At 34.5% G+C, this 26951-nt stretch overlaps 1 protein-coding gene across 1 annotated transcript; it reads left to right on the top strand.

Annotated features, from left to right (window-relative positions):
- The first annotated feature begins 11442 nt into the window (after positions 1–11442).
- On the top strand, positions 11443–18429 carry LOC126594528 (putative elongation factor TypA-like SVR3, chloroplastic). The gene is given in 15 exon segments (XM_050260881.1): positions 11443–11768; positions 12123–12232; positions 12332–12535; positions 12625–12801; positions 13048–13200; positions 13970–14059; positions 14355–14489; positions 14573–14689; positions 15264–15415; positions 15494–15578; positions 15904–15998; positions 16582–16589; positions 16642–16799; positions 17172–17367; positions 18062–18429. Coding segments are annotated over 15 exon segments (2058 nt in total). The 5' UTR covers positions 11443–11527; the 3' UTR covers positions 18199–18429.
- Positions 18430–26951: the final 8522 nt, after the last annotated feature.

Raw genomic sequence — 26951 nt, forward strand, 5'->3', positions numbered from 1 at the left:
CACTTGATTTGATGGCTTTTGAGGGAGAAATCTAGATATGATCTATTTCCTAATTTATGGGCTCGTTTACTATCCCTAATTAGATTGAGAGGAATTGAATTGATAAGGAATTGGAACGAGGTGGAATTAGAATCAAATTCCTGTTAAAGACGTTTACTAAAATTGGCTGAAATCGAAGTATGAATGATATTGATTTATATAAACTGTTTAATAATTCACATAAATCGGAATAAAAATTAATGTGATTACTAACATACTCCTATTGTAACTAATTTATTTTATATCTAATTATTTTTAGAAAAACTAATATTTTTTCATTTTTCAGTAGGGAGAATAATTATTTTTTTATTTTCTAGTAACTTTTATTCTTTCATTGGTCGTTACCAGTTACCAACATAAAATAATCCCAAGAAAATAAAAGAAATTATTTCCTATCCTTTCTCTCCCCCATCTCTAGGATGTCATGCCGACCCATCCATTTCTAAATTTCCAGGGCACCTCTCTATCTCTTCCGCTATCTTCCCCATATTTCTCTGCTGACCCACCCCTTTCTAAAATTCCCCAGGCATCTCTCTCGTCCCCATCTTTCTCTGATGTCGACCTACCCTTGATCACGAGACCACGATCTTCCCTTTTCTATGGTCTTCGTCGGAAACGCGAGCCTTGTCAAGTAAAGGCTTGAAGGCAGCACCTATGGCCAGCTATCACGATCACAAGGGCTACATACACTGACACCGTTCTCAACTTTGGAGTTTGAGGTATTACCGGTATAAAATTTGGATTCCTGATGGACACCATTTCCAGGAATTCAAATACCTCCTTCTACTCAAGAATCGGACTCCGACCATTTCAGGAGTTGAATTCCTAATTTTATGCGGGTCCCACAATTATTTTGACCACTCCTGATGGTTGGGTAAATGTTGGAATGTTTGGGGATATGTGCAATTCTGGTTCCCACCATTCAATTCCCTTTTGGTAAACATGCCATATAACCCCCAATGGCTGTACACGGACTCTCACCCTTTTTTATTTCACATTCACTCCTCTTCTATTTGAACGGTCACGACTAGATCACATTAACAATTTGTGTTGCTTTAGTTATAAAGAGAGAAACGCAAATTAGAAAGTGTGAGAGGAAAGGCGGAAATAGAGGCAAGAAAATCCTATTCGTCCATGGCTTCCATTGAACATGTACACATAGAAACCAATTAATTATGGCTACTTGTTCAATTTAATGACTCGTTTACGTAATAAAAAAGCAAGAGTGAAATTTTATTTGAACTTGTGTAACCTCTTTCTACACCCATATTATTTTTAATGAAACTATCAATATCTCTTTAAACCCAAATTTATTACCTAAACTGTCCTCACAAACCCAATTCAATATGTAAATTTATCTACAGACCAAAACCTTCTCCAACTCATTCAAAGCATAAAAGAGAACAACCAAATGAATGATGTTTATTTCATTGATCAGAGTATAATGTCCATACATATTTGGAGTTGTGTTTTATGAATTGATCAAACAAGCAATCTGGAATTGGGAAGTTACGTAAGCAGAAAAGATTAGATGAAGTAATTAAATCATATATAGTAGTCCTTTTGTGCTTATCTCATACAATGGAAATCAAGTTGGGTTTTAAATTAGATTCTCATTGTTCTTAACTCATTGCCTCTTCATAAATAAGATTTATTCAAACTCAGCCATTGCCACAGTAATTACACTCTCCTTGATGAATTACTAAACTCAAAAGCATTTTATGAATACAAGCACACAACAGTAATAATAATTATATAAATACAGAAAATATATAAAATGGGTTCCTTTGTCTTGTTTGTAATGTTTATTATGCCCAAATGCTTAAGCTAGTATTAGGGGTGTCATGAATTCATTTGGATGGTAATTGTTGTTGAGAGGCATTTCCATGAATATATCCATTGTGATTGCCCGCACAATTCATGTTCCCTTTTACCAAAAGACAGAATGCTCTTTAACTAGCTGGTGAATCCATACATTAATCTAATAAGATGATTAGCTCACCATCAAGTTAATCTAGTAGAGGTTCTAGAAGAAAAAGTGCCTTTCAATAATAGTATAACTTCTATAAAAAAAAAAGTCACGAATAAGAAGCAAAAAATTGGTCGAGTGAAATGGCATGTTTACTCAACCTTTATTACTTCTCCTTATAGGGTTCTCTTGTTCCAATTATCATTCTTTGCCGACCATAGGGATTGCTGGGCAACAGAGGACGTATTCAAGGTCAACAAATAACGATTGATGTGGGTGTTCACAGTAGACACCATGTGGTTGCTTCAAAGGATTAAACTTTAATGGGAAGCAACAATTTTAGTACTAAAAGATTAGGCTGGTTAGGGAAGGTTGAAAGAACATGGTAGACTAAAGTATCAAGAAAGATAGCCCCCTTATTTATATTCAACGAAGATGTCAAGAAAGATAGGCTCCTTCTTAAAGCCAATTTGTTTTTTTTTTCTTTTTTCAGATTCTAAATTTAATGGACCCTCATGCCCTCAGTGGTTTATTGATTAGTGTGTTTATAGGTAAATTTTAATTATATTATTAATTTCATTTTGTACTTGATGGTAATTTTGCAATAGATTAAAAAATACATCTCACATTTAAAATTTAAGTTTGGTGTAGAATGAGGTTATATGGGTTCAAATAAAATTTGTCAAAGCAGAATCAACATCACTATCATATAGTAGCAGCATCTCTAGAGCCTTGGATTGGAGCATAACCATTTCAAGTGCCCAATACTCACCCATCATAGGTGTAAGGCGACCAATTTCTACATCGATGATCTTGATCTCGGGATTCTTCTTTCCTTTGAGTTTTTAAAAAGATATTAGCAGGTTTCAAATTACGGTGGACCACACTCATGAAGTGACAAGACCAGAAACCTTTACAAATTTGTCTGGGAAGGTTATTGATCATATGCGATTGTACTTCGCGCTTTAAATATGTTTTGACTGCCTTTCATAAGCTTAAATACTAAGCAAATGCACTTCAAGGGGAAATGACGTCTGTAAGGATATCAAAGCTAGTGATCCCAGTGAAAAGAATGCAATGGTTAAGATTGTGTCATCTGTCATTAGATGAAGATGGTTGTTATAAAGATAGTTAGGATTGTAGTTTGTTGTGATATGGTGCTAGCACATTGTATTAGCTTAACTAGTAAACCTTATAGTGGATTAGTATATAACTGTTTGCAAAACAATTATTGTTAATGAAGAAAGAACAATTCACAAAACTCTCAAGTTTTCTCTCTTTAATTTCTTTGTGCATTCTTTTATGCATAACTCTGCATTTCTTTAATTCTCACATAGTATCAAAGCCAATAAATGATCCGGCGCTTCCTCAATCTCATTGAAAATTTCTCTATTCTCTTCTCAATCCTCTAGTTTGTACACCTTTTGAGATAAAATTGGGCAAGTACAATCATTTGATTCACAAGAAAATTGGAGTTGTTGATCATGAAGGTGAACTGTTTGACAAAACGCAGCAGTGAAGAAATTTCTCTATTTCTACAACAATGGTTACAATAGTGCAACTACAAATTGTTCAATCACTAATTACTAATCTTATTTCAACAGTATCAACATCTGTTATAGTGAAATTGGATGACACCAACTATTGGACATGGTGTTTTCAAATCACATTACTATTTGAAAATCATGGGATCTTGGAATTTTTGGATGGCACCAATAAATGTCCATCAAGATTTGTCAATGATTCAAATGTAGAAAGTGTGGAGACAGATGCCTACCAAGTTTGGAAACTGCACGATTGTGCAATTATGCAGCTTATTACTGCAACTATGTCGTCAACTACATTGACTTCTATCATTGGTAGTAATAGTTCTAATGAAATGGGGATGAATCTCAAGGAAAGGTTTTCATTTGTGACTAAAGTAAGTATCTTTCAATTAAAGACTTAACTTCAAAACATCAAAAATTGGTCTGATTCAATTTCTAAGTACCTAAAGAAGTTTAAAGATGCAAGAGATCATCTTGGAGCAAGTGGGGATGTTTTTTAAGATGATGATATCATCATTCTTGCTCTCAAGGGTCACACTGCAGAATACAACATATTTCGATGTATGCAGGAAAAATGGCATCTCCATTAAAGATTTTCATTATTAGTTGCTTGCTAAAAAAAACAGTTATCGATCAATATCTGGTAATTTTTTTCTCTAATCACAAGGCCCACCCAACTACCAGAAGCACCACAATAGTGAAACTTGTAATCCACCCAAGCAACCTTTTGTATTGCATATAATTAGAGGCATTAAATAGCAAAATTATTATAATTACAATCATATAATTTGGTAAATTAAGATATGATTGGTGGTGAAAGGTTCTCAATGTTAGAAATCTCATGTTTTTGGGGTAATTATTTGTTCTACTTTGATTCATCATGAACTTGTTAACAAAGTGGAAGTGGAGAGGTGGAGCTCATCAGGGAAAGTCGATTAGGATAAAAGAATACAAGTTGGAGAATATATCTTTAACAATTTTCAGGAACAGTGTTTGAGTACTTTTATGTTAAACTTTGGTTAGAATTATTAAGAATAAAAAAAATAAAAAAATAATTGTCTGAAATTCTATTCATGGTCCAAATTTTGGTTAGTTTTCCAAAATTCTCAAGAAAAACTTAATGAAAGCTGATACGTTAAAGGAAAATGTATAGATAGATCACTTTTTTTTTGTCGAAATCTGATTTTTGTTTTCAAACGATTTTGGTTCAATTTGAGAAGAGAAGGAAAAAAAAACATTATCAGGGATGGTTCATGTGTCACATATCTGCTCTAATGTTCATGTAACATGTACAAGAAAGATATTGAATGATGACAACTAATTAATATGATATATAATCACAAGTCTATGAAAAGAAAAATAAATGCAAGTTTAAAGAACCCAACTCTCTTCAAATTGTTTTAAGCTATGTGTAGTCTTTAATGTATGAGGATGAAACACTACCAAACCAAAATAACTTAAAGGGTTTGCCATGTTCAAAATGCATTTATGTATTTCTTCAATTTTATTTTCAATTGATTCTTCCCAAATCAAGGTTGGTTCTTTGATTTTTTTTTTTCCGTATTTATTACGAGGAAGTAACTAATGTCCTCAACTCTTCATATCTAGTGGAAATAGTTAATATATATATATATATAGAGAGAGAGAGAGAGAGAGAGAGAAGTACCTACCATTGATCTATTACTCAAAACATATTCCTTCCCTACCCAGTCAATCAAACTACAAAAGTTTAGGTAATTATAAAAAATAAAAATAAAACATTTGCATGACTAAGCTTCAAATCCAAATCTCTTGAGTAGTTAAGGATGAGGATCCTCTCTGAATCCTCTTTGTGAGAATACTCTTCTCACATCTTATCTGTTCATTATACATCGTGCGTCTATAAATCATTAGATATTGCTTGTGTTTAATTTTAAACAAAAACTCAAAATGATTTCTAACTATTTAATAAACAATAAACGGAAAGGATGTGAGGATCCTCACAAGAGGATCTGGGTGGGATCCAAATCCAATAGGTTAAAAAAGTGCTTCAAATTTATTATGTTGTAAAAGAGTAAAAACACTAGGTGAAGCATTGTGAGGGAGAGTATTGAGAGAAATGCAACTTTTGATAAAATATATATAATTACAATTTCCATCACAAAAAAAATATGAATGTAAAGGATATGAAACAGTTCAAACACTAAAACTCTAAAAGGACTCACTCCAGGTCTAGGCTTTAAGCTATATAGGTGAAGTTTACACCTCCTAGTAATCAAAGATAACTTGGTTTTAAGGGATTAAAGGACCCCAACTTCTCCATATTGAGGCTTTGCCACGTTTTGATAAAGGTCATGCCCATACTACCAATTGATTTTATCGTGATGATTTTGTTCAAGTAAGAATAATACACTTGAAAATCAAATTCAGCTGTTGAGTTAGTTATTATGTAAATTGTTGTAACGTGGAAGAAACGAGATGAAGGTGATGATAAAGAGTAGACTCATAAATTGCATATGCATCACATTTTGCTAGCTCGTCGACTTCTTGATGTTTTATCTTAGTAAAAAAAATATCGGTGATAGGAAATAAGATTTTTATATAGACGAATTGTCGAGAATGAACTTCACTTCCAAATTATTGATCGATTTTACAATTAGACTTCAACTTTCTTCATGCATGCAAACCCCTTGAAATCATAATCAATTATTTTGTCTTATGCATGAACGTAACATTTGTTTTTTGAAAAAAAATGTCGGCGATAGGAAATAAGATTTTTATATAGACGAATTGTCGAGAATGAACTTCACTTCCAAATTATTGATTGATTTTACAATTAGACTTCAACTTTCTTCATGCATGCAAACCCCTTGAAATCATAATCAATTATTTTGTCTTATGCATGAACGTAACATTTGTTTTTTGAAAAAAAAATGTCGGCGATAGGAAATAGGATTTTTATATAGATGAATTGTCGAGAATGAACTTCACTTCCATTATTGATTGATTTTACAATTAGACTTCAACTTTTTTCATGTTCAATGCGAATTTAGAGGAAATCTATACAACATAGTAGAAAGAAAAAAAACGAAACTTTTGGATACAAAAATAGAGTTGAGTATTATGTGTCTAATCAAATACATAAAACCACAGAAGCACAAATTTGGACTTCCAAATTAGCAAAATGTAAGCTCAGCGATTGATACGTCATTACTTAACTGCCAAGTTAACATATTGATCGACAATTGTATGACTTAAAATGAAATATTAAGTAAATGTATGAGATTAAAATATTTTTAAAAGGTTGTATAAAGTTGCAATTCAACACAAATCTAAAAATGCAAAATATAATCTACCTAAATAATATGTTTTAGATTAATACAACAATTGAAATGTAGATTAGAAAAATAACTAACTAAATTTCATATGAATTATGTTAACTTTGGCAAACTTCTGATAAAAGACTATCCTACTCATTCTTTCAAGGATTATCGTCAAGATTTCTACAATATAACAATTGCAAATGTTGTTGTTATTGATCACTAAAAATTTAGAAGATGTTTTAAAAAGTTTTAACTCATCCAGGTCTCATATCCTAATATTATTGATTTACATGTTTTTATGTAGGTTCAACTTTATCAGTAACAATCATCATCACTAGGTTTCCTATTTGTCTCATCTTTGGGTTTTGTTACCATTTGAGTTAAACTGAAAGAAGACTTATTATATTAGCATCCCACATATTATTGAATAAACCTCACATACTTAATACAGTCTACACTTGTTTTTTCAAATAAAAATTATCTTAATACACTCCACTAGTTTCCTATAATACCCTCATATCCCACATTCTCATCATACTATTTCATGATTAATTACTTATAGGGTAATAATTGCTACACAATTGTATTATTTTGAGAAAATATGGAGACTCAATGAATGAATACGTCTTTCAAGTGAATCGGGACTTCCTCACAATTCAAATAAGAGATTTTTGCATGTATCTATACTTTGTATTCTTGTAGATTGTGGTTCATTCTCTTCCCAAGCATTTTTTGCAAAACATATTGTGGACACGGAAAATTTCCTGAAACGAAAGAGACAAGAATAACGTGCACAAACAAATATTTGTATTTGATGATTTTGGGTTACAATCTCTCTCTATTTTGATCCTCTGATTCGATCTCCGTAAGGTGTTGATTTGTGAATGTTTGATTGATCCAAGGGCCGTCGAGGCTTGATCTTGGATGAACTGTTGGAAGTTTCTTCAAGGGGCCGTGGGCTTGATCTTTGAAGATGGATTTGAGCGGATCTTCAAGGAGCCGTTGAGGCTTGATCTTGAGGATGAATGTTTCTTCAAGGGGTGTTGAGGCTTAATCTTGAATAACGATGATGAGCGGATCTTCAAGGGCTTTTGGGCTTGATCTTGAGGATGAATGTTTCTTCAAGGGGCGTTGAGGCTTAATCTTGAATAACGGTGATGAGCGGATCTTCAAGGGCTTTTGGGCTTGATCTTGAAGAACAGTGATGAACAGATGATGAATGAAGAACGAAGAACACTTTCTTCAAGGGTCGTCGGGGCTTGATCTTGAAGGAGGATGATTGTTGATCCAAAGGGCCGTCGGGGCTTGATCTTGGAAGAATGATGAACGAAGAACAAAGAACGAAGAACACTTTCTTCAAGGGCCGTCGGGGCTTGATCTTGAAGGTGGATGATTGTTGATCGAAAAGGGCTTTCTTGATCTTTCGGGCATTGCTTGAGAGCTTCGGAATTTCAGAGCTTCAGAGCTTCAAGGTGTAATATGAATTCCTCCTCTCAAATGAATGAATTAGCCTTCTATTTATAGAAATTTTCAAGGCCTAATTTTGAATATAATATTCCAGATGAAATAAGTCGTTTCTGCCAGGTGTTGACACGTGTCCTGTTTGATGACTTTTCCAATTTATTTCGATTTTTTGTTTAGACACACGCTACGTGTAAAATTTATGTAATACATGAGCGTTGAAACTTTGATTTATCGGTCAACATTTATTTACCGAAATTTCGATGTCTACACATATATTTGCCAATTCCAAAGCTCATTAATTAAGCATGGTGGTGTTTTAGTAAAAAATGTTTAAGAGCCAAATGATTGAATCTAAACTCAAACCTTCAAATGATTGAATTGTGTTGTTTTAGATTCATGCAAAGTAATATGGCGATCTAGTTGAACTTTATAGCTGTGGTAGATTTAATTACATAGTAACTGCAATTTTGATTCTTGAATTATAGCTAGCAAATGCAATTTGCAAATTCATGAAGCTATTCAGTGCTTTCATTATGTTTGCAAATAGTTTGATTCTTGAATCATTACCCGGCCAATTTGGATGAACGGTGTATTGGATAACGAAGAGGCAAAATCCAAGAAGAGAAAGAGAAGGCTCAGTTTAACGGGGTTGTCGACACGTAACAAAGGCAGGCTTAAATAATTATCGATGTCGATGAAATCCGTAAACAATGAAAAATATGAAGTCTTATCTCATGTGAAGCTTCCGAAACATTGATTTCGTGTTCCATTTGTCAAAAATATTTTTCCCAATCAACATGTTTGTAGTTTAATTGGTTAAGGTTTTGTTAACAATAGAGCATAAGAGGGGTTTTGATAGTTGAAAAAGATAAATAATACATTAAAAATGATTTATGATGTATTTAATTTTTTTTATTTATATCTAATAAGATGAAAATTGTCATTGCATAGTAGGGTACACAAGTCATTTAATACTAAGTTTTAATGGGGTGCATTCAACATTATGTAGGGTGCTAATAAAAAAAGCCTTGAAAGAATAATGGAAATAATTGAAGAACTTTAGTAAGAAAGATGACCAAATTCAATATTTTTCTTAGATTATTAAACACAGAGTCTGAGATAAAGGTTGGATAATATTTGAATTAATTAATATTATTATTTTGTTTGCTGGATTTAAATATTGGTTATTGAATATATCAAAGTGAATATGTTTTTAATTTATAATAAATAAGAGAAGTGAAAGAGTTCGAAACTATTACAAAATGTTGAAATGCACCCTAAGCCATTAGATTATTGTAACCATCAAAAATAAAATCTATAATTAAATCAAGGCAATCCAACTTTACTTTTGGTGAATGTCACTGTCACATCTTCTATTTACTGGTCTTCATATAGACTACATTTCTTTAGTTTAGGCCCACAATTGTTTTTTGTCCAAGTTGTCACAAGTATAATATTTGAGTCCAAAACATTCCAAACTTGCCAAATATATACATTATGGAGATTATTTTGGGCTAAAGTCTCCCATTAGAAATACCCTTGTATTTTTACGTATTTTAAGTGCAGAATGACTTTTTTTTAATATTATTACTGAATATGTGTAAATGACTGACATGCATTTTCGAAGGACATCAATATTTTTCTATAAAGGTGTCTTTTGCTAACCAATGTTACACTTTTATGCTGCTTTAAAAATATGTGGTGGTTTTCACATATCACATTTTACTTCATACACAGTCTTTCAGTTATTTAATAGTTAATCATGTACTAATATATAAGATGGTGATATTTCACACATCTCGTTTTATTTCACACACACCCTCAATAATTTAAAACAATTAAAATAGTTCATGAGAGGTAAAATAGGAATTGTGAAAATCACCACCCTTCAAAATATGTCACTCTAACCCACTCTTTAAATTTTATTTTTCATTTTTTCAAGTTTATCTTATTTTGGCAGCCCAAATTTTATCTTCCAACTATTTAATAAACAATATTTTAATTAATATATATTATAGGGTTTAATTTGCTAAATTGAAAAGTAGTAAGAGCATCCCAATGGGGCTTTATTCTCCTTGAGGTTACCACATTTAAAGCTCTAACGAAAATTTCATCCCGGATGAGATTAAGATAAGATAATCAAATCCAATGGTGTTGTTATAAAATGAAATCTTATCTTGTCTGATTTCATATAAACAAACCAACGGATGAGATTTAAGATAGCCTACAACAGTGCATAAGTGATGAAATCTAACTTTGTCAGAAATTAAATTTTTTTAGGTTAAAATGTTCATAAATTAAAATTTTAGATAAGACGTTCAAAAATCAAGTTAAGAAAAGTTAAGGCAAAAATAAATTTACCGCATAATCAAATTGCTACATAAATAATATATATAGCCCCATATAGAGCCCAGATGATATATAGCCCCTTATTAGGAAAAATTCTGTTTAGAGCCCCAAAGATTCCTCAGAGTTCTAAATTAGGCTATATCCACCACTTTTCTAGCCTGATATAAAGCCTTTCATTGGGGATGTTCTAATTCACCTTATACATTTGAATAGTCATTTTAACACACCATCTTTTACTTTGTACTTATTCCCTGTTAATTTTTTACCATTGATTACTTTAATTGTTCAATATAAAAGCTACGAAACTACACAGTGTGTATAAGGTGAGAACTAACGTGTTAAAATCATTTTCCCTTCTTCAACTTGCTAATATTTTTGATACACCTGTTAGAGATCTATTTGCTATCCAATTACTACATATCTTGAGAGAATTACTTATATTGTACCTGTTCACTGACACCGTGACATCCTGTTCTAATGAAAATATATAAGTTTTTATCTACATATCCTTATATTATTAATTTGAAATGTTACGTAGCAATGAAGTGTTGTCATGTTCTCCAAAATATTATAAAAAAAAATCTTTAAATCGAAAAACAGATGGGACCCACATTAACTAAAGATGACAGAGGATCCACCATCCCCAGGTCCCACCCAACGAGGATGTGGAGTCCTACCGCAACTTTTCAAGTACTGATTTTAATTTTCGACCGTGAAATCAGATGAATTGAAGAAAATCGAGAACAAAAATATGTGAAAAATAAAATAGAATGTTGCTTTGGAAGTTCCTCACTCGCCAAATCTCCTCTTTGTCTCTCTCCCTGAGGCTGAGCCGCTGCGAGCACAGAGTCAGAGCCATGGAGATGGCAACCTGCAGCTTCCACGGCTCCTCCTTCTCCATCCCAAACCCTAGAAGCACCAGCCTTTCCTCTCCTCTTCCAGTCGCCAAGCAACTCTTCTGCTTCACCTTACCTTCTTCCTCAACCGCCAAAACCACCACATTCAAACTCCGCTCCCGGAACCCGAAACGCTTCTCCGCTCACCCGCCAATCAAATGCTCCGTCTCTGAAGCCACCGAAGCCGCCGCCATTGAAACAGGTACTTTCTCTTCTTCTTCTTCTTCCTCTTCTTCTCTTGCAATCTTTCATTTCCATGCCTCTGTTCGATATTTTCCTATTTACTGCACCATTGAAACAGGTACTTTCTCTTCTTCTTCTTCTTCCTCTTCTTCTCTTGCAATCTTTCATTTCCATGCCTCTGTTCGATATTTTCCTATTTACTGCACCAATTCTTACGTAATTTCGTATTTAGAGCAGATTGGTCTCAGAATTTATCTTCGAATAGTCGTAGATAAGTGGTTGCTTTCTTGATTGATTGATTGATGTGTGTGCGTGTGTTGATTGGGGATGGTGGGTAAGGTTAGTCTGATTGGAAACTTGGTTCTTGTCTCAGAGAGGAGGAGTAAGTTGATGAGGAGAACTGACATAAGGAACATAGCAATCGTAGCGCACGTCGACCACGGAAAAACAACTTTGGTTGATGCAATGTTGAGGCAATCAAAGGTAGAGTATAAATCTCACGAAAATTCTTCATGTCTATATTTTTTTCGGTTTCGTATTTCTAAATTTCTTAATGACATTGTTATTGGGGCTTTTGTGCAGGTATTTCGTGATAACTAATTTGTACAGGAAAGGATAATGGACTCAAATGATCTAGAGCGTGAAAGGGGAATTACTATACTAAGCAAAAATACCTCTATTACTTATAAAGACTCGAAGATTAATATAATTGATACTCCTGGACATTCTGACTTTGGAGGCGAAGTAGAACGCATCCTCAATATGGTGGAAGGGATTCTTTTAGTGGTACCCTTTTGCACCTTCTGTTGCTTTGACTTGTAATCCTTATGTCTGGTGCTTTTGAAAGCAGCAGTTTGCTTGCTTGGTGTTTTTAGGTAGATTCTGTTGAGGGCCCGATGCCACAGACAAGATTTGTCTTGAAGAAGGCTCTAGAATTTGGTCATGCAGTTGTTGTCGTTGTTAATAAGATTGACAGGCCTTCAGCTCGTCCAGATTTTGTCATCAATTCCACTTTTGAACTATTCATTGAACTAAATGCGACTGATGAACAGGTAACAAATTAATTGTCCTTTGGATCGTAATTTGTTTCTCAAACTGGGTGCATTATTTTGACTCCTCATGCCTTTGAAACGATGTATTTGGGGCACGTTGGAATGGTATCTTGGAATACTAGGAACTAGTTTGTGGTTCTTGTTGAATATAATAGCCAGAAATTTCCTTTTAAACATGTTTTGAATGATTGAATCTTGATCAGATTGGGAAAGCTAAGAAGTCTAATCTCATCGTTTTGCTTGCAGTGTGATTTCCAGGCAATATATGCTAGTGGGATTAAAGGAAAAGCGGGGTTGTCAGCTGATAATTTGGCAGATGATCTTGCACCACTTTTCGAGGCCATAATGAGATGCATCCCTGGACCTGCTATTGACAAAGATGGTGCACTTCAAATGCTTGTCAGTACTTTTTGATAATTTCATCGTTCTTTCTGCTTTTATTTTATAGATATTTACTACTAATCGTGACTGTAAAATCTGGATCAAGAAACTATTTTTCTATCAAGAAAGGCTGATCATATAATTAGGTTACAAGGCTTTTGATGTAAAGACCTGTATGGAATATCCTTCTTTTTTAGTATAGGAGAAGAGTCAAGGAGGCTCAGACTCTTTAACATCTTGACTGATTGAAATTGATAAGTGGAAGATGAAGAACAAGAAATTTATATTAATTGTTCTTGCTTCCATAAAGCCGACCCCACTTAGTGGGAAAAGGCTTTGTTGTTGTTGTTCTTGCTTCCATAACACGTGTTAATATTTGTAAATGATCCAAGGCAATATGAGCTGCTGCTTGCATAACTCTGGAAGAGTGAGTTTCCTAAATTACCTATCAAGTTTCTGATGTGCTTTCAGAACAAGAAGACTTTTTACTACATTTCAGGAAAATGAAGAAAGTTAATGGCTATATTTGACTGTTATGAATTACAAAATTTCTGGTCCATATTAATGCAATTTGGTAGAGTGGTTAGGGAAGACAAACTGAACTGCACTACAAAAAGTTTTTATTTGTCACCATAATACCATAATACTTGTATAGCTTTAACTTGCTCCTGTGGAACTTATCTGCATTTGCTTTTACTTTATTCTGTTTATTTCTCGAGTTTTTTCTTATTATTCAACTTAGGCATCTATAGGTTATTTGTATTTAATTTTAATCAAAACATTGCAGGTTACAAACATTGAGTATGATGAACATAAAGGGCGAATAGCTATTGGACGTTTGCATGCTGGGGTTCTGAGGAAAGGGATGGATGTGAAGGTGAGTTTGAACCAAAACTGGAACATGGTCAATGTTACATTCTAGCCTTTTCTTTTTCCAAATTAAATAGCTTGGGGTATTATTTTCATGATATCTGATTATCGCTGTTAATATTTAACCCTTAACAGTAGTATTTTTACATGTTTAATCTGAATTTTTAAGATGGTATTCTTTTCTCATGATTAAAGTTCATTTTCAAAAACAAAAGGAATGCATAAAGTTCATCTTAATGCATTTCTTCAACACAGGAAAAGAAACAAGTTTTCTAAACTTCTAGATATGGTGTATTTTATAGGTATGCACCTCAGAAGATGCATGTCGAGTTGCAAGAGTTAGTGAGCTTTTTGTGTATGAAAAATTTAGTAGGGTTCCTGCAGAAAGTGTGGAGGCTGGTGATATATGTGCTGTTTGTGGAATCAATGATATTCAGGTTATAACTTTGTTGATGCTATCACATTTTTATAAACTTGAGAGTTATTTCATGGTTTATTTAATATTTTTTAATCTGCTCAGATTGGCGAGACAATTGCTTGTAAGATCTCTGGTACACCATTACCAGCCATTAGGGTTGAGGAACCAACAGTGAAAATGGCTTTTGCCATAAACACTTCACCGTTTGTTGGACGTGAGGTATGCCTATAAAATAGTTTCTACTATTGTTTACTGTCTCATACCATGATAACTTTAATCAATTCCTTAAGATTTCCTTTAGGGTAAATGTATGAAGTTATGAACAAGCCAGAATATTGAACAATCTGCGTAAAATCTGACTCCTAAACAGTTATTCCACATCCTAAAGTATTTACCTTGTTGGTGAATGGAGCAGAAGATATGAGGACATTCGAGATTGGAATCTTTACTTTAATAATGCATGAATGAGTAATGGAGATGATTTTGTATTAACATATATATAGGGTAATGTTTTTCGTTTTTGGTCAAAATGGGGTAATGTTCAATTGCCACAGTTTTGCATAGTATGATGTTAGAATTGTCACTGTAGATTAAAGTGAGTCCCCCTAATCAGTGGTCCTTGATTGACATCTAGCAACATAGCCTGCAATATATCGGACAACTTAAGATTCTGCCTTGTCTGTTCATATATTTTTTTAATGTCCCTCTGGTAATTAGTTCTGGCACAAAATACAGTGATCAAGTGATTTTGTCTTGTGTAACAATGATTGGAAATTTATTTCGTCCTTTTCAGGGAAAGTATGTTACCAGTAGGAACTTACGAGATCGCCTTTCTCGTGAGCTTGAGCGTAACTTGGCTATGAAGGTTGAAGATGGCGAAACAGCAGATACCTTCATTGTTAGTGGACGGGGTACTTTACATATTACCATATTGATCGAGAACATGTGAGTATTGTTGTTTAGTTGTTATTCCACAATCTTATTAATTCTATATGCACAATTTTAAATGGTTATTTAATTCAGGCGAAGAGAAGGATATGAATTCATGGTGGGACCTCCCAAAGTTATTAACAAAAGGGTGAATGACAAATTGCTGGAACCATATGAGGTGAGTGTCAGAACTTTATTGTTTCTTATGTGTACGAAATGGGCAAATGTTAGAAATACTTACTGTCACGGTTGAAGACCAATATTTCTATTCCATTTTGAAAGAATGGGAATCAAAATAGGGCGCACATTGTCATACTACTTAAAAATAATAATAAATGCATTGCTTTGTTCTTAAGAACTGTGGTGCATGGTTTGTTCAAAATTACAAATAAAGTAACGATATTGCCAAATAAATTTTCTTAAGGGAAATATCCCCTACAAGTTAGGAATCAGGGTACCACTCATCTGATATCAGTCATTTATGTCATGTGGATTGCTTGCAGATCGCCACTGTGGAGGTGCCAGAAGAACACATGGGCCCTGTTGTTGAGCTTCTTGGCAAAAGGCGGGGGCAGATGTTTGATATGCAAGGAGTTGGGTGTGTAGACATTTCATGCTTCTATGTTCATCTTTAACTTATCATCTTTTTTAAATTCAATGTAAATGCATAAAGTAGAATCGGAGGCAATGAGTGAGCACATGATAATATTTAGAGCATAATTTTCTTTATAACTCTAGCAGTGGTTAGGGTGCAACCAAAGTTTGCACACTGTAAAAGATAGTCCATAATGAAGATCTTGTGAGAAACATTGTTCTTCCATTAGATATATACTGTGCTTTCTCTACCACAATTGCTTGTCAGTCTCTTATCCTGAACTGGTGCAGATGCATTTTCTATGTAGTACTCCCTTTAACTAATACTATGCACATGTCTGATTTTGAAATGCTTAGACTATTTTGAAATGATTAGACTATGTAACCAAAAGAACATTAGTAAACTAATACTTAATTGTCATCCTGTTCAACAATGGCCCCTTTCCTCCACAGTGGGTACCTTGGAGGGTCATAGTACTCTTCTTTTGTTTTCTGATTATGGCCAAAGACAGTTATTACTTGAATTTTCCGCTTGGTGGATGCAACATATGATCTGATTATCTGTATGGACTTTATGCATGCACTAGGTCTGAAGGCACAACCTTCCTAAGGTCGTACCCAGTGCACAAGGCTCCTGCTTTACGCAGGCACAACCTTCCTCAAATATAAAATTCCAACTCGTGGCCTTCTTGGTTTACGAAATGCAATTTTAACAGCTTCTCGTGGCACTGCGATTCTCAACACAGTATTTGATAGCTATGGACCTTGGGCTGGTGATATGAGTACCCGGGATCAGGGTTCACTGGTAACTTCCGACATATCATTATTTTGATGTTTAACTTTGCAAGTCTTGGTGGTGAAGGCTGAAAGCCTTTTGCCATTTCAGTTATGGTACTGACTAGAACAGTTGCGATTATCACTTGTCACACTTTTGCACATCTAAGGTTGAGATGATTTTAACATAGCTTTTCATTAAAGTGAATACTCAAGTTCAAGCATTGCAGTCATCCAAATAAAGATCATATTTGTGACAATGATTTTAACCTAACTTTTCATTAAGGTGAATACTCAAGTTCAAGCATTGCAGTCATCCAAATGAAGATCATATTTGTGACTTGCATGTACGTCTTCCCTGTGTCAGGATAACTATACTGAATTGTGACAAATTGATTTTTAGGTTGCCTTTGAGGGTGGAACGAGTACTTCTTACGCCATTTCTAGCTCACAGGAGAGGGGGCAGTTGTTTATTGGTCCCGGGGTGGAAGTTTATAGAGGTCAGATAGTTGGCATCCATCAGCGGCCTGGGGACTTGTCCCTTAATGTGTGTAAGAAGAAGGCTGCAACAAATATCCGTTCCAACAAAGAACAAACAGGTGAGAAGCAACTATGGTACCTGTTATTTTATTTCCTGTCTATTGCATGAAAGAGTTAACTCCCTTCTGATATTGGTAAGTTTACATTTATTAAGCTTTGATATGTTGACCAAAAATATAATATCGGTGAGGTTTAGCCGTTTTGAGGCAATAATGCTGAGTAATTAATAAAAACTAAACTTTTTCCTAACATTTCAATTATGTCTAACCAAGTTGTTACTTTGTTAGCTATTTATCCCATTGTTAATGGTACTTTTAGGGAGACCCAATAAACATAGTATTCCACATGGAGCAACCCAAATAGATTGAATTTTTATCATAATAGCTTTGATTTTGCTCTATATGTTTTAAATGTCCACTTTTTTTTCTTTTTTTTTTTCAGAACAAAATTATCCTTATATTTGTGAGGAGAACGGGATATTTGATGTTTCTTAAGTTTAATGGTGCCATGCTTAATATTTAGCAGAACCAATGCAGTAGGCCTTTTATTATACTAATAATTTCTGAAAGGTCCCTCGAATTTCCCACGTCAATAATCTGCCTAGGCATTGATTGGTTATAAAAATGGTTGGGTTCTCGTGTTTTCTTCTAAACTTTTGATAAGCAATTTGATTTTTTTGAGTTTGTGCATCTGCAGAAGCAAGCCTCAGTTCATGGCATTTAATAAACTTGATTCCCCCATCTCTCTGTGCAGTGATTCTTGACACCCCATTGGACTACAGTCTGGATGACTGCATTGAGTATATTCAAGAGGATGAATTGGTGGAGGTCACTCCTGCAAGTATCCGAATGTGCAAGAACCCAAAGTTTTCAAAGAAATCAAACAGGTAATCAGTTCTCGTAAAATATATATGATGTGAACCGATGATTATGCCGCCAAAGCTCATTGGATAACTCATTTGAGTAAGCTGCGATATAATGTTTAGACAAAAGAGAAAGAGTAAGCAAAGTTTTGCAATATTAATTGGTTGTATATAAAAGAATGAGACTCAAATTTGTATTACTAGAAGATGTTCACTGGTGATGTGAAAAGACAAATTGAATTGATGAAGATTTCTGCAACTGTCCCATAGTTTTTATTTTATGGGGGTAAGGCTAGCCGACATTCACCTCTCCCAGACCCTGCGTAAAGCGGGAGCCTTGTGCACTGGGTACGACGACTCAATATTTTAGCTAATGGAAAGGAAATGTGAGCAAAGCATATATTATTTTGTGAATTTAACTGCTGCTTGTTCGAGCTCAGGCCTGTCGTCAGCTGCTTACCAGGTACGTTTTGTCACTCACTTACCCTTATATATATATATATATAGACACCCCCACACACATAATATAGTGAAGCGGTTGTTATGTTTATTCTTATGGTCTAGAAGACTAGAACTAAGGTCTAAGGGCTGGTTTTCCTCAAATTTTGGTTCATGAAAAGTTTACTGCCTTACTTCTTGTGGTCGGAGAAAAACTACCGTAGTTGGTAAAATTACGAGGAAGATGGCGATTGAATGCACATGGGGTACGAGAGGCCGTATTTGCTATAGAAAAGTCTGATTTCCATGAGTTGAGACCAAAACCAAAGTTCCAGCTCTCATGTTTCTAGTTTCTGCTCTCATGTCATGTCATCGATGCTACGCATTTGTAACATCTAGATGGGGCGTGTCACGTGTGGGACCGCCTTCTAGAACCGAAGTTGGTCCCACTAAAGAAATTTTTAGGTTTCTAAATTGAGTGAGTGTTTGAAATTGAAGTGTGTAATGTATATTAAAGTTTCTGATTCCATTCAATATGGGTGCGTTTGGTACGCAGACGGGACGGGACGGGATGGGACGAAACGAAGGTGTAATTTTTGAAAAAGACATGGGGTATATTTGTCTTAAAATGGTAAAACATTGTGTTCCACAGACGTAGAACAAACCCGTTCCAGGAGGGGGAGGTGGAACGCAAAAACACCCAAAATCTGTCCCGTGGAACAGCCCGTTCCACCCATTTTTGGCGCACCAAACGCGGGACGGAACGTCTTGTCCCGTTCCGTCCCGTCCCGTCCCACGTACCAAACGCACCCTATAGCAATGGTCCGGTACCCATCTATGGGTTAGAACGGTTTGTGTGTTATATATGATTAAACCGTGATTCATACGACACAGGACAAAGAAGATTTGTAAGACCAAACCCAAAGAGAAAGTCATTACATACATGAAGCATTTTGTCTCGTCTTGTTGACTTCTTGAGCAAAAGGACTAGTAATAAAAGCGAAGTTTGGTTTGTTGGGGCTTTGTGATGGTCATTCTATTTTCAGTTTTTGTTTTCCCTTTTTCTGTAAACTGAAAAATAAAATCTTGTTTGATAATTACTTTTATTTTTCAGTTAAAAAATAAAAACTAAAAACTATGTTCTTGAGTTTTCACTTTTTGGTTTTCAGTTTTCATTTCTTTGAAAATTGAAAAATGGAAATAGTTACCAAACACGATTTCAGTTTTCAGTTTTCAGTTTACGAAAAAACTGAAAAACTGAAAAGAAAAAAAAAAAGAAATGGTTATCAAACGGGTCCTTTGTTTTCTCTAATCGTCTAGGTTCAAAACAAACCCTATCTTTACTTCAATTACTTGATTTCTTATTTAGCATATTGAAGATTTCTTAGAAAAGTTATCTTATAAGAAGTAAATTGTAGCAATAGTTCTTCAACTACCAAATTGGAACAATGGTCTCTCAACTAAAAATCTATTACCATTGGTCCCTCAACTCATCAAAACTTGCAGCTATGGTCTTTTTGCCAACTCTGTTAGAACTTTCGTCAAAATGAGTCACGTGAAATCAAGGGGCAAGTATGAAAAATCAAATAAGAAAAATTGTATTAATGGTCTTGCAACTTTAATTCAACTGGAGAAATAGTCCCTCAATTTTAACCCAATTGGAGCACTAGTCCCTCAACTTTAACTCAATTGTAACAACGGTCCCACCAACATAACTCATTTTGACGGAGTTGACAAAAATGACCATAGCTACATGTTTTAATCAGTTGAGGAATCAATGGCAATGGATTTTTAGTTGAGGGACCATTGTTCTCATTTGATTAAAGTTGGTGGATCATTGCTATAATTTACTGTTTATGAAGAGTTAAAACTTGCACTTAAAGTTCCTAATTCACCTCCACTTCTAGTATCGCTTGTATAAAAACTATAGCGACCCATGTATGGTCTTGGCCGGGCGTGTTTGTGTAATAGAAGGCTGATTCAACACAATCCCTTACTGACTTGGTGGCTCTACAACTACAATTGTGGCCAACACCAGAGACTTGTTTTGTAATATAAAATCCAAAACCATATCCTGAAATCTCCATACAATTGTCATATTAAGAGAGAGAGAAATCCTGAAATCTTTAATACGAAATTCAGCAATAAATATAAATATACTAGTGTAACGTTTTGAACACAAAATGGACGTATTTGAAAATGATTAAATAATTTTTAATTATAAAATTTAAATATACTGGCATGTAAATATTTAATTATTAAGATAATAAGGTGTATAAAAGTCAAATGATCTTGATCAATAAATGAAATGACGAAAACCAAATTTCTCAAAGAAATAATATATCCCAAAGGCGTAGAGATTCTCGAGTGACATTTTTGACCTCCAACTCATTTATTAAATTATGGAGCCCTCCAATTCTGTCATACATGACTACTTGGTCATTCTGTTACATTTCTACCAAAATGTTGTCAATTTGAGACGTAGAACCATTAGTTCAAGGGACGACAACAATTCTATTTGCCTATGGATAACTAATAAGACATAAGAGGTAGTGAAGGCAGTTATAGAACTCGGATCATGTACGAGTACTCGATCTCAATGGGGGAGGATTTATACTAGTGTTGAGCAGGAGCATGGCATATCTTTCTTACAATGTAACTAAAGAAAAATTCACATTTATTTCTCTCCTAAACTTCGAAACCTTCATATACGAATCATCGGGAAAATTTGTTCCATCATTGGTTGTATGTAGTTATTAATCTATCTCATATCTAATAATGGAGATAGACTCACCGAGTGTGTCCAACTCAATGATAGTCAAGAATTTCTCATTAGCGAGAGATTCTTTAGTGTGTCTGGAACACGGACACGTATGTCATACGTCATTATACAAGTAGAGAGACTTACCAAAAAATAAAATTAAAAAAAAAAAAATTCCTCCAATTATAAACTAACATACGACTTACTACTCGTATTTCGAACGCATTAAAAAATCTCTCATCCTTAGCATGGGGACTAATTAATCCAAAAGGTCAACGACTAAAAAACTTGGTGGTTCGATCCAAACACCTAGTGTCTTCCTTTCTTCGGTGTCGAAGATGTCGTGTGAGCAAGAAAGGCTGATTCAACACAATCCATTATTGACTTGGTTACCTTACAAAATTATTTTCCTCTTCCTCAAGTGCTAATTAATTAATAACAAAATATAGTTTTTGTCCATCTCCCAAGACCAACTACGCGCTTTTAAAATATTTTCTTCTAATTCCAACCAAAAATAAATAAAAAAATAAAAAATCTTCTAATTATCCTAAGATATTATATTTTCTTCCAATTTTATCATTTCCAACCATCCATTCTCTTAAAAACATATAGGTCTTTTTTCCCAAATCATTCCATTTTTTTATGCTATTATTTTCAACAACAGTGTCCCACCTACGAAGTTTTCCGATATTTTTTGTCACTACATTTCTATATTTGACGTCACCTTACTGAAATGAAAACTCAGATAACATCAATTTATAATTTATTTGTAGAAATGCAAATGTCTTAATTGTGACCGCGATTGCCACTCAAGAAAACACTCCGTGTCACCCAAAGAGGATAAATTATTTGGTGCAACCAATTATAAATAAATAATCATCTTCTTATCTCTCTTATTATTTGGGAGAGACGTCAAAACATGTGTACAACTAGGGGAATCTATTATGTTTTTTATTATTTAATTTAGTATTTTCACACATATTTTTTGTTTTTTGCGCATGTCTCATTAAATTACACATTTCCAAAACTTCAATGTACACTGCATGTGTTATACACGTGCATACATACTTTTTTCACGTTTAATACACTTTTCACTACATGTAAAATTCACGTATATAAAAGAAATAAAATAATTTATATCAATAAACAAACTTGTCGAATAATACACGTACGTGTTGTTCCCATACTATACTCGATTCGTATTTTACTAACTACGCTCATTAAACCTTTCACGAGCAACGTGGTTGGTTGATGGAGCATGTCAAAGTACGTGGCAAAGTAAAAACTAACGCACATAAACAAAATTTTCCAAAAGTAAAAACACATGAACTTAAATTATTAAATCCATAAAAGATACAAGGACCAAAATTAATCATCTTCAATCCTAAAAAAGTACCACATATGGAAAATGTGAACACATGAATCTTAAGACTGCCCCAACCCATTCACCCCAAACACACAAAAATAAAAATAAAAATAAAAATAAAAATGAAAATAAAAATAAACAAAACTTCCTCTTCCATTTGTGATGAATTGAAATCGAGGTCAGGTGCTTTAAACTTTTTCTCTTGCATGGTGGAGAAAACGTGGATTAAAACTGGAAAATGAGAGTTTAAAAATAATTAATTGACGTGCGGATTCCTACTGCTTCCATACAAAAGTCGTCAAAACCGTTGGCACCGCCCATTAATTTGTTTGGTGAGCTTTTTTTTTTTTTTTTTTTTCTGAATTTGTTTGGTGGGATGTTTTCTTCTATTTTCTTACTTTCATTTCTCTTCTTCAAAAATTTAACTGCAGATATTTTATAGGTTTGTTTTCAGTTAAAACAGTCTATAAGATTGGCAAAACTCATCAGTTTGGTCCATAAGATTTGAAATCGATAGAAATGGTTCATGTGTTTGTCTATCATCAATTATTTTAGTTATTTTGTGAAATCTTTGTTATATAAGGACTAAAATGACAAAAATACCCTCAATTTAATAGCAATGTGCCAAAATAATTTCACAAAAATTGACGGTATTTTTGTCATTTATTGTTATTTAATAGAATTTTTTCACGGAATAACCAAAATGATTGATGGTGGACAAATTCTATCTATTTTAAATCTCAGGGACCAAAGTGATGAGTTAGCCAAACTCATAGAGTATTTTGGCAAAAGCCTATTTGACATAGTGAAAAATGTTTGAGCTTCATTAATATATAATTAATGTTATTTATAAAGAAAAAAAATACACTTGTTAACACACTCTCTAATACACATAAGGTCTATTTTTATTACAACATATGTCAATTTTGTACGTTCAGATAATTTTATTGTTATTGTATACGCCAAAACGTTATGTTATAAAAAGTTTAGAAGAATGATAATGACACACCGCGACCCGGGATGTCCACTAAGACTCCGAATCAAGCTGTGTTGGCTGACACCTAGAAGGTGATGAAGCCATAAAGTATGATAATGTACAAAATGTGAATAAATTAAAACCTAAAAGTCCCTAAGTACACGAGTGCACGGTGAGTGGATCTGGACCCATTTCATGCATGATACAGAGCATAGGTATAGTGCAGTAAGATGAGACATTGATCATACCATCACAAGAAAACATCTATACCGAAAAGTGCCACGAATCCTCGTCGATACGGAACTCTGCTGCTAGAACCTGGAGGGGTACAAAATAGAAAATGTGAGTGAGTGAAACAAAACTTTTCAAACCAATTCCAACTACCAAAGGCAGTAGCCCCCCACCGTAATACCTGTATAATTTCCCGGAAATAACAACATGACTATAAATCAATACCATAACTAGAATAATAGTCTCACAATTATACCGTGTCAAATATCTCAATAAGAATAAGTATTCAGGTGAAATAAATCAATATGAAATGGCATATTAGCCGGAACCACCTATAGTGGCCTGTACGGTTGAATTAACAGCTTATCAACATGCTAGCCGGAGTCACCTCACGTGACCTGTACAACTTATCCATATCTCATCAATCAAGGCTAGCTTATAAGTCGGAGTCATCTCTATTGACTTGTACAACTTATCCATATCTTATCACATATGCTAGCTCATCACATATTTCATCATATATGCTAGCTCATCACATATCTCATCATATATGCTAGCTCATAAGTCAGAGTCGCCTCTAGTGACCTGTATGACTTATCCATAACTCAATAAGTATACATGCACACGAGTTGGAACCACCTAAAGTGGTCTGTACGATAGGACTGTGTGTAAATAAATATGCTCAAGTGCTATGATCACGTGAAGACTGTGAGAATAATCACGGGTCACCTACGAGTTGGAACCACTTATAGTGGTCAGTACGATAGGACTGTGCACTTACCTTGGATCCAAGGTGAACGTAAGGTGAAGGAGGTGAACATCACGTGAAAGAGTGTGCCCTGGCCACGAGCGGGAGCACTAACATCGGGGTGCAGGTTTATGAGCTCTAACTGTATCTATTGTCACATATACGATTCATGGGTAACCTGTACGACAGTGTCGGAGTTGCCTATCATTGCAACCTACTCGACAAGGTCGGAGTTGCCTAAACATACATGTAGTCATACTATAACCCCATCATTTCAACTAATACCATAAACTCACCTGAACTTACCTGGGTGTCCTGCGTTCACCTTTGCACTTCAAAGCGTTCATAATAATTGTGTGCAGGTAATATACATATAGATAAACCACGATGAAATCTGATGCTCAATCACGTCATAGCATTTCCAATTATATACATATATATATATATATATGTATATAAATAATGTGGCATAAAAATGCATGAACTATAACGCCCTACTCCCGAATTATTTATATTCGGGAATAATTATCGGTGACAAGCCCAACTAGACACTAGTTTAATTAATTATCATTACTTACGCTTCCTTACTTCAAATTCTTGATTCTTTACGCATTGATTTATGACCAATATTTAACCACCAAATCATAAGGTTAAATCTCATATTTTCCACCAATGTCTCTCACACTGCTCAATTCACTAAACAAGGCTATTATCTCAATTATTGTATGGTTGCATCTAACGTCTCGTTAGACTACCTACGTACCCTAAACAGGGATCAAGTCATATGTAGTTCACAATAGTACTTCAAAGCATTCACAATAATTATAAACAATAATCAATTTATAAATGTTTGTGGAATTGTCAACCATATATATAATATACGATAGAAAGAAAAAGACCCACTCACCTGAGGTCCGCACTACGATTCTTGAGCATGCATATCGAGACATCACGAACCATCGTCGCCTATGACCAATTATCAAATCACATCTCAAAATTCGTACCAATAAAATACACATTCACATAAAATGCATCTCTATGTAATTCATTTTGGAAGATATGCATCATGGATTTCCAATTCGTTGCTTCCATAGATCCACATTACTTATCGAGCAACATCCTAAAGTCCTATTACGATCCAACGATCGGATTTCCGTCAATTGCCAAAACAAGTAGCAGTTAACCTTTTATTTTATGAGCTTACGAATCTAATCCGGGAAGATCCGTATATCAAATTCCTGATCTATAAGTTTCTATGGTCCTCAAATATTACGTACTATAACATATAAAAGTTTGGTGACGATCCAACGGTCGGATCGTCAATTCACATCTTACCAAGTAACGTATCATAATGCATTTAAGTCCAAACAATCAACCTACAATATATAATTGCCAAAATTGAACTCAAGACATCTAATTTAGCCTAAGGATAACATCGACGGTCCCCTGGCCACGCGCCGCCGCAGGTGGCGGTCGGCCGCCCCGACTTGCCGGAAAATCCAACTATTTAAAAAAATTATCAAAATTTGCAAGAATGAAGATCTCAATGATTATAGTAGACTTTATACCTATGGCCAAGTCCAATTTGGCCTGGAAAGGCTCCAATTTGCCTCGAACCCGCTGGAAACCCTATAAATGGGTGGCTTCAATTCGTCACCTCCTGTGCTCCGCCACCCCCACAATTGTTTGGGTTTTGTTCCAAACCACTAGGGGAGTCTATTGGTGATAGTAATTTGATGGAATTGTTACATAATTAAGGAATCAAAGACACGGACCCATCGCACCCACCGGTGCGGGTTGCACTAAATCAAAGCCAATTCCCCAATATTTTAAGTTGAAATTGGAAGAAGGAGAGTCATTGAGTCGAGTAAAGGAGGTGGCGATGTCCAACTCGCCAGAAAAACGCTGGAATTGGCGTCAGAGCTTGGTATCTCAGACTGGGTCACGCGGGTCAAAGAGGAGACCCTGTTTCCTTCTCTCCTTCTCCCCTTCCCTCATTTCCCTCCTTTCCCTTCTCACTGATTGGTCAGTTCCTCTCTTCCTCTCCTACGATTGGGTAGCAACCCATATATCTTCCCTCTCTCGTTCCCCCTTCTTCTTTTTCTTCCTCTTTTTCCACTTTTTTTTTTTTAAATCACTAAATGATAAATAAAATATATACATTAGAAAAATATATAAAAATATATAAATAGTGACCAAACCAAAAGTACTTCTCGTGTTTACAGTTCCGTAATGTCGAGTACTTCAAGAAAACGCTAATG

This window comes from Malus sylvestris, chromosome 12, assembly GCF_916048215.2.
Source record: "Malus sylvestris chromosome 12, drMalSylv7.2, whole genome shotgun sequence".
NCBI classification, from domain to species: Eukaryota; Viridiplantae; Streptophyta; class Magnoliopsida; order Rosales; family Rosaceae; genus Malus; species Malus sylvestris.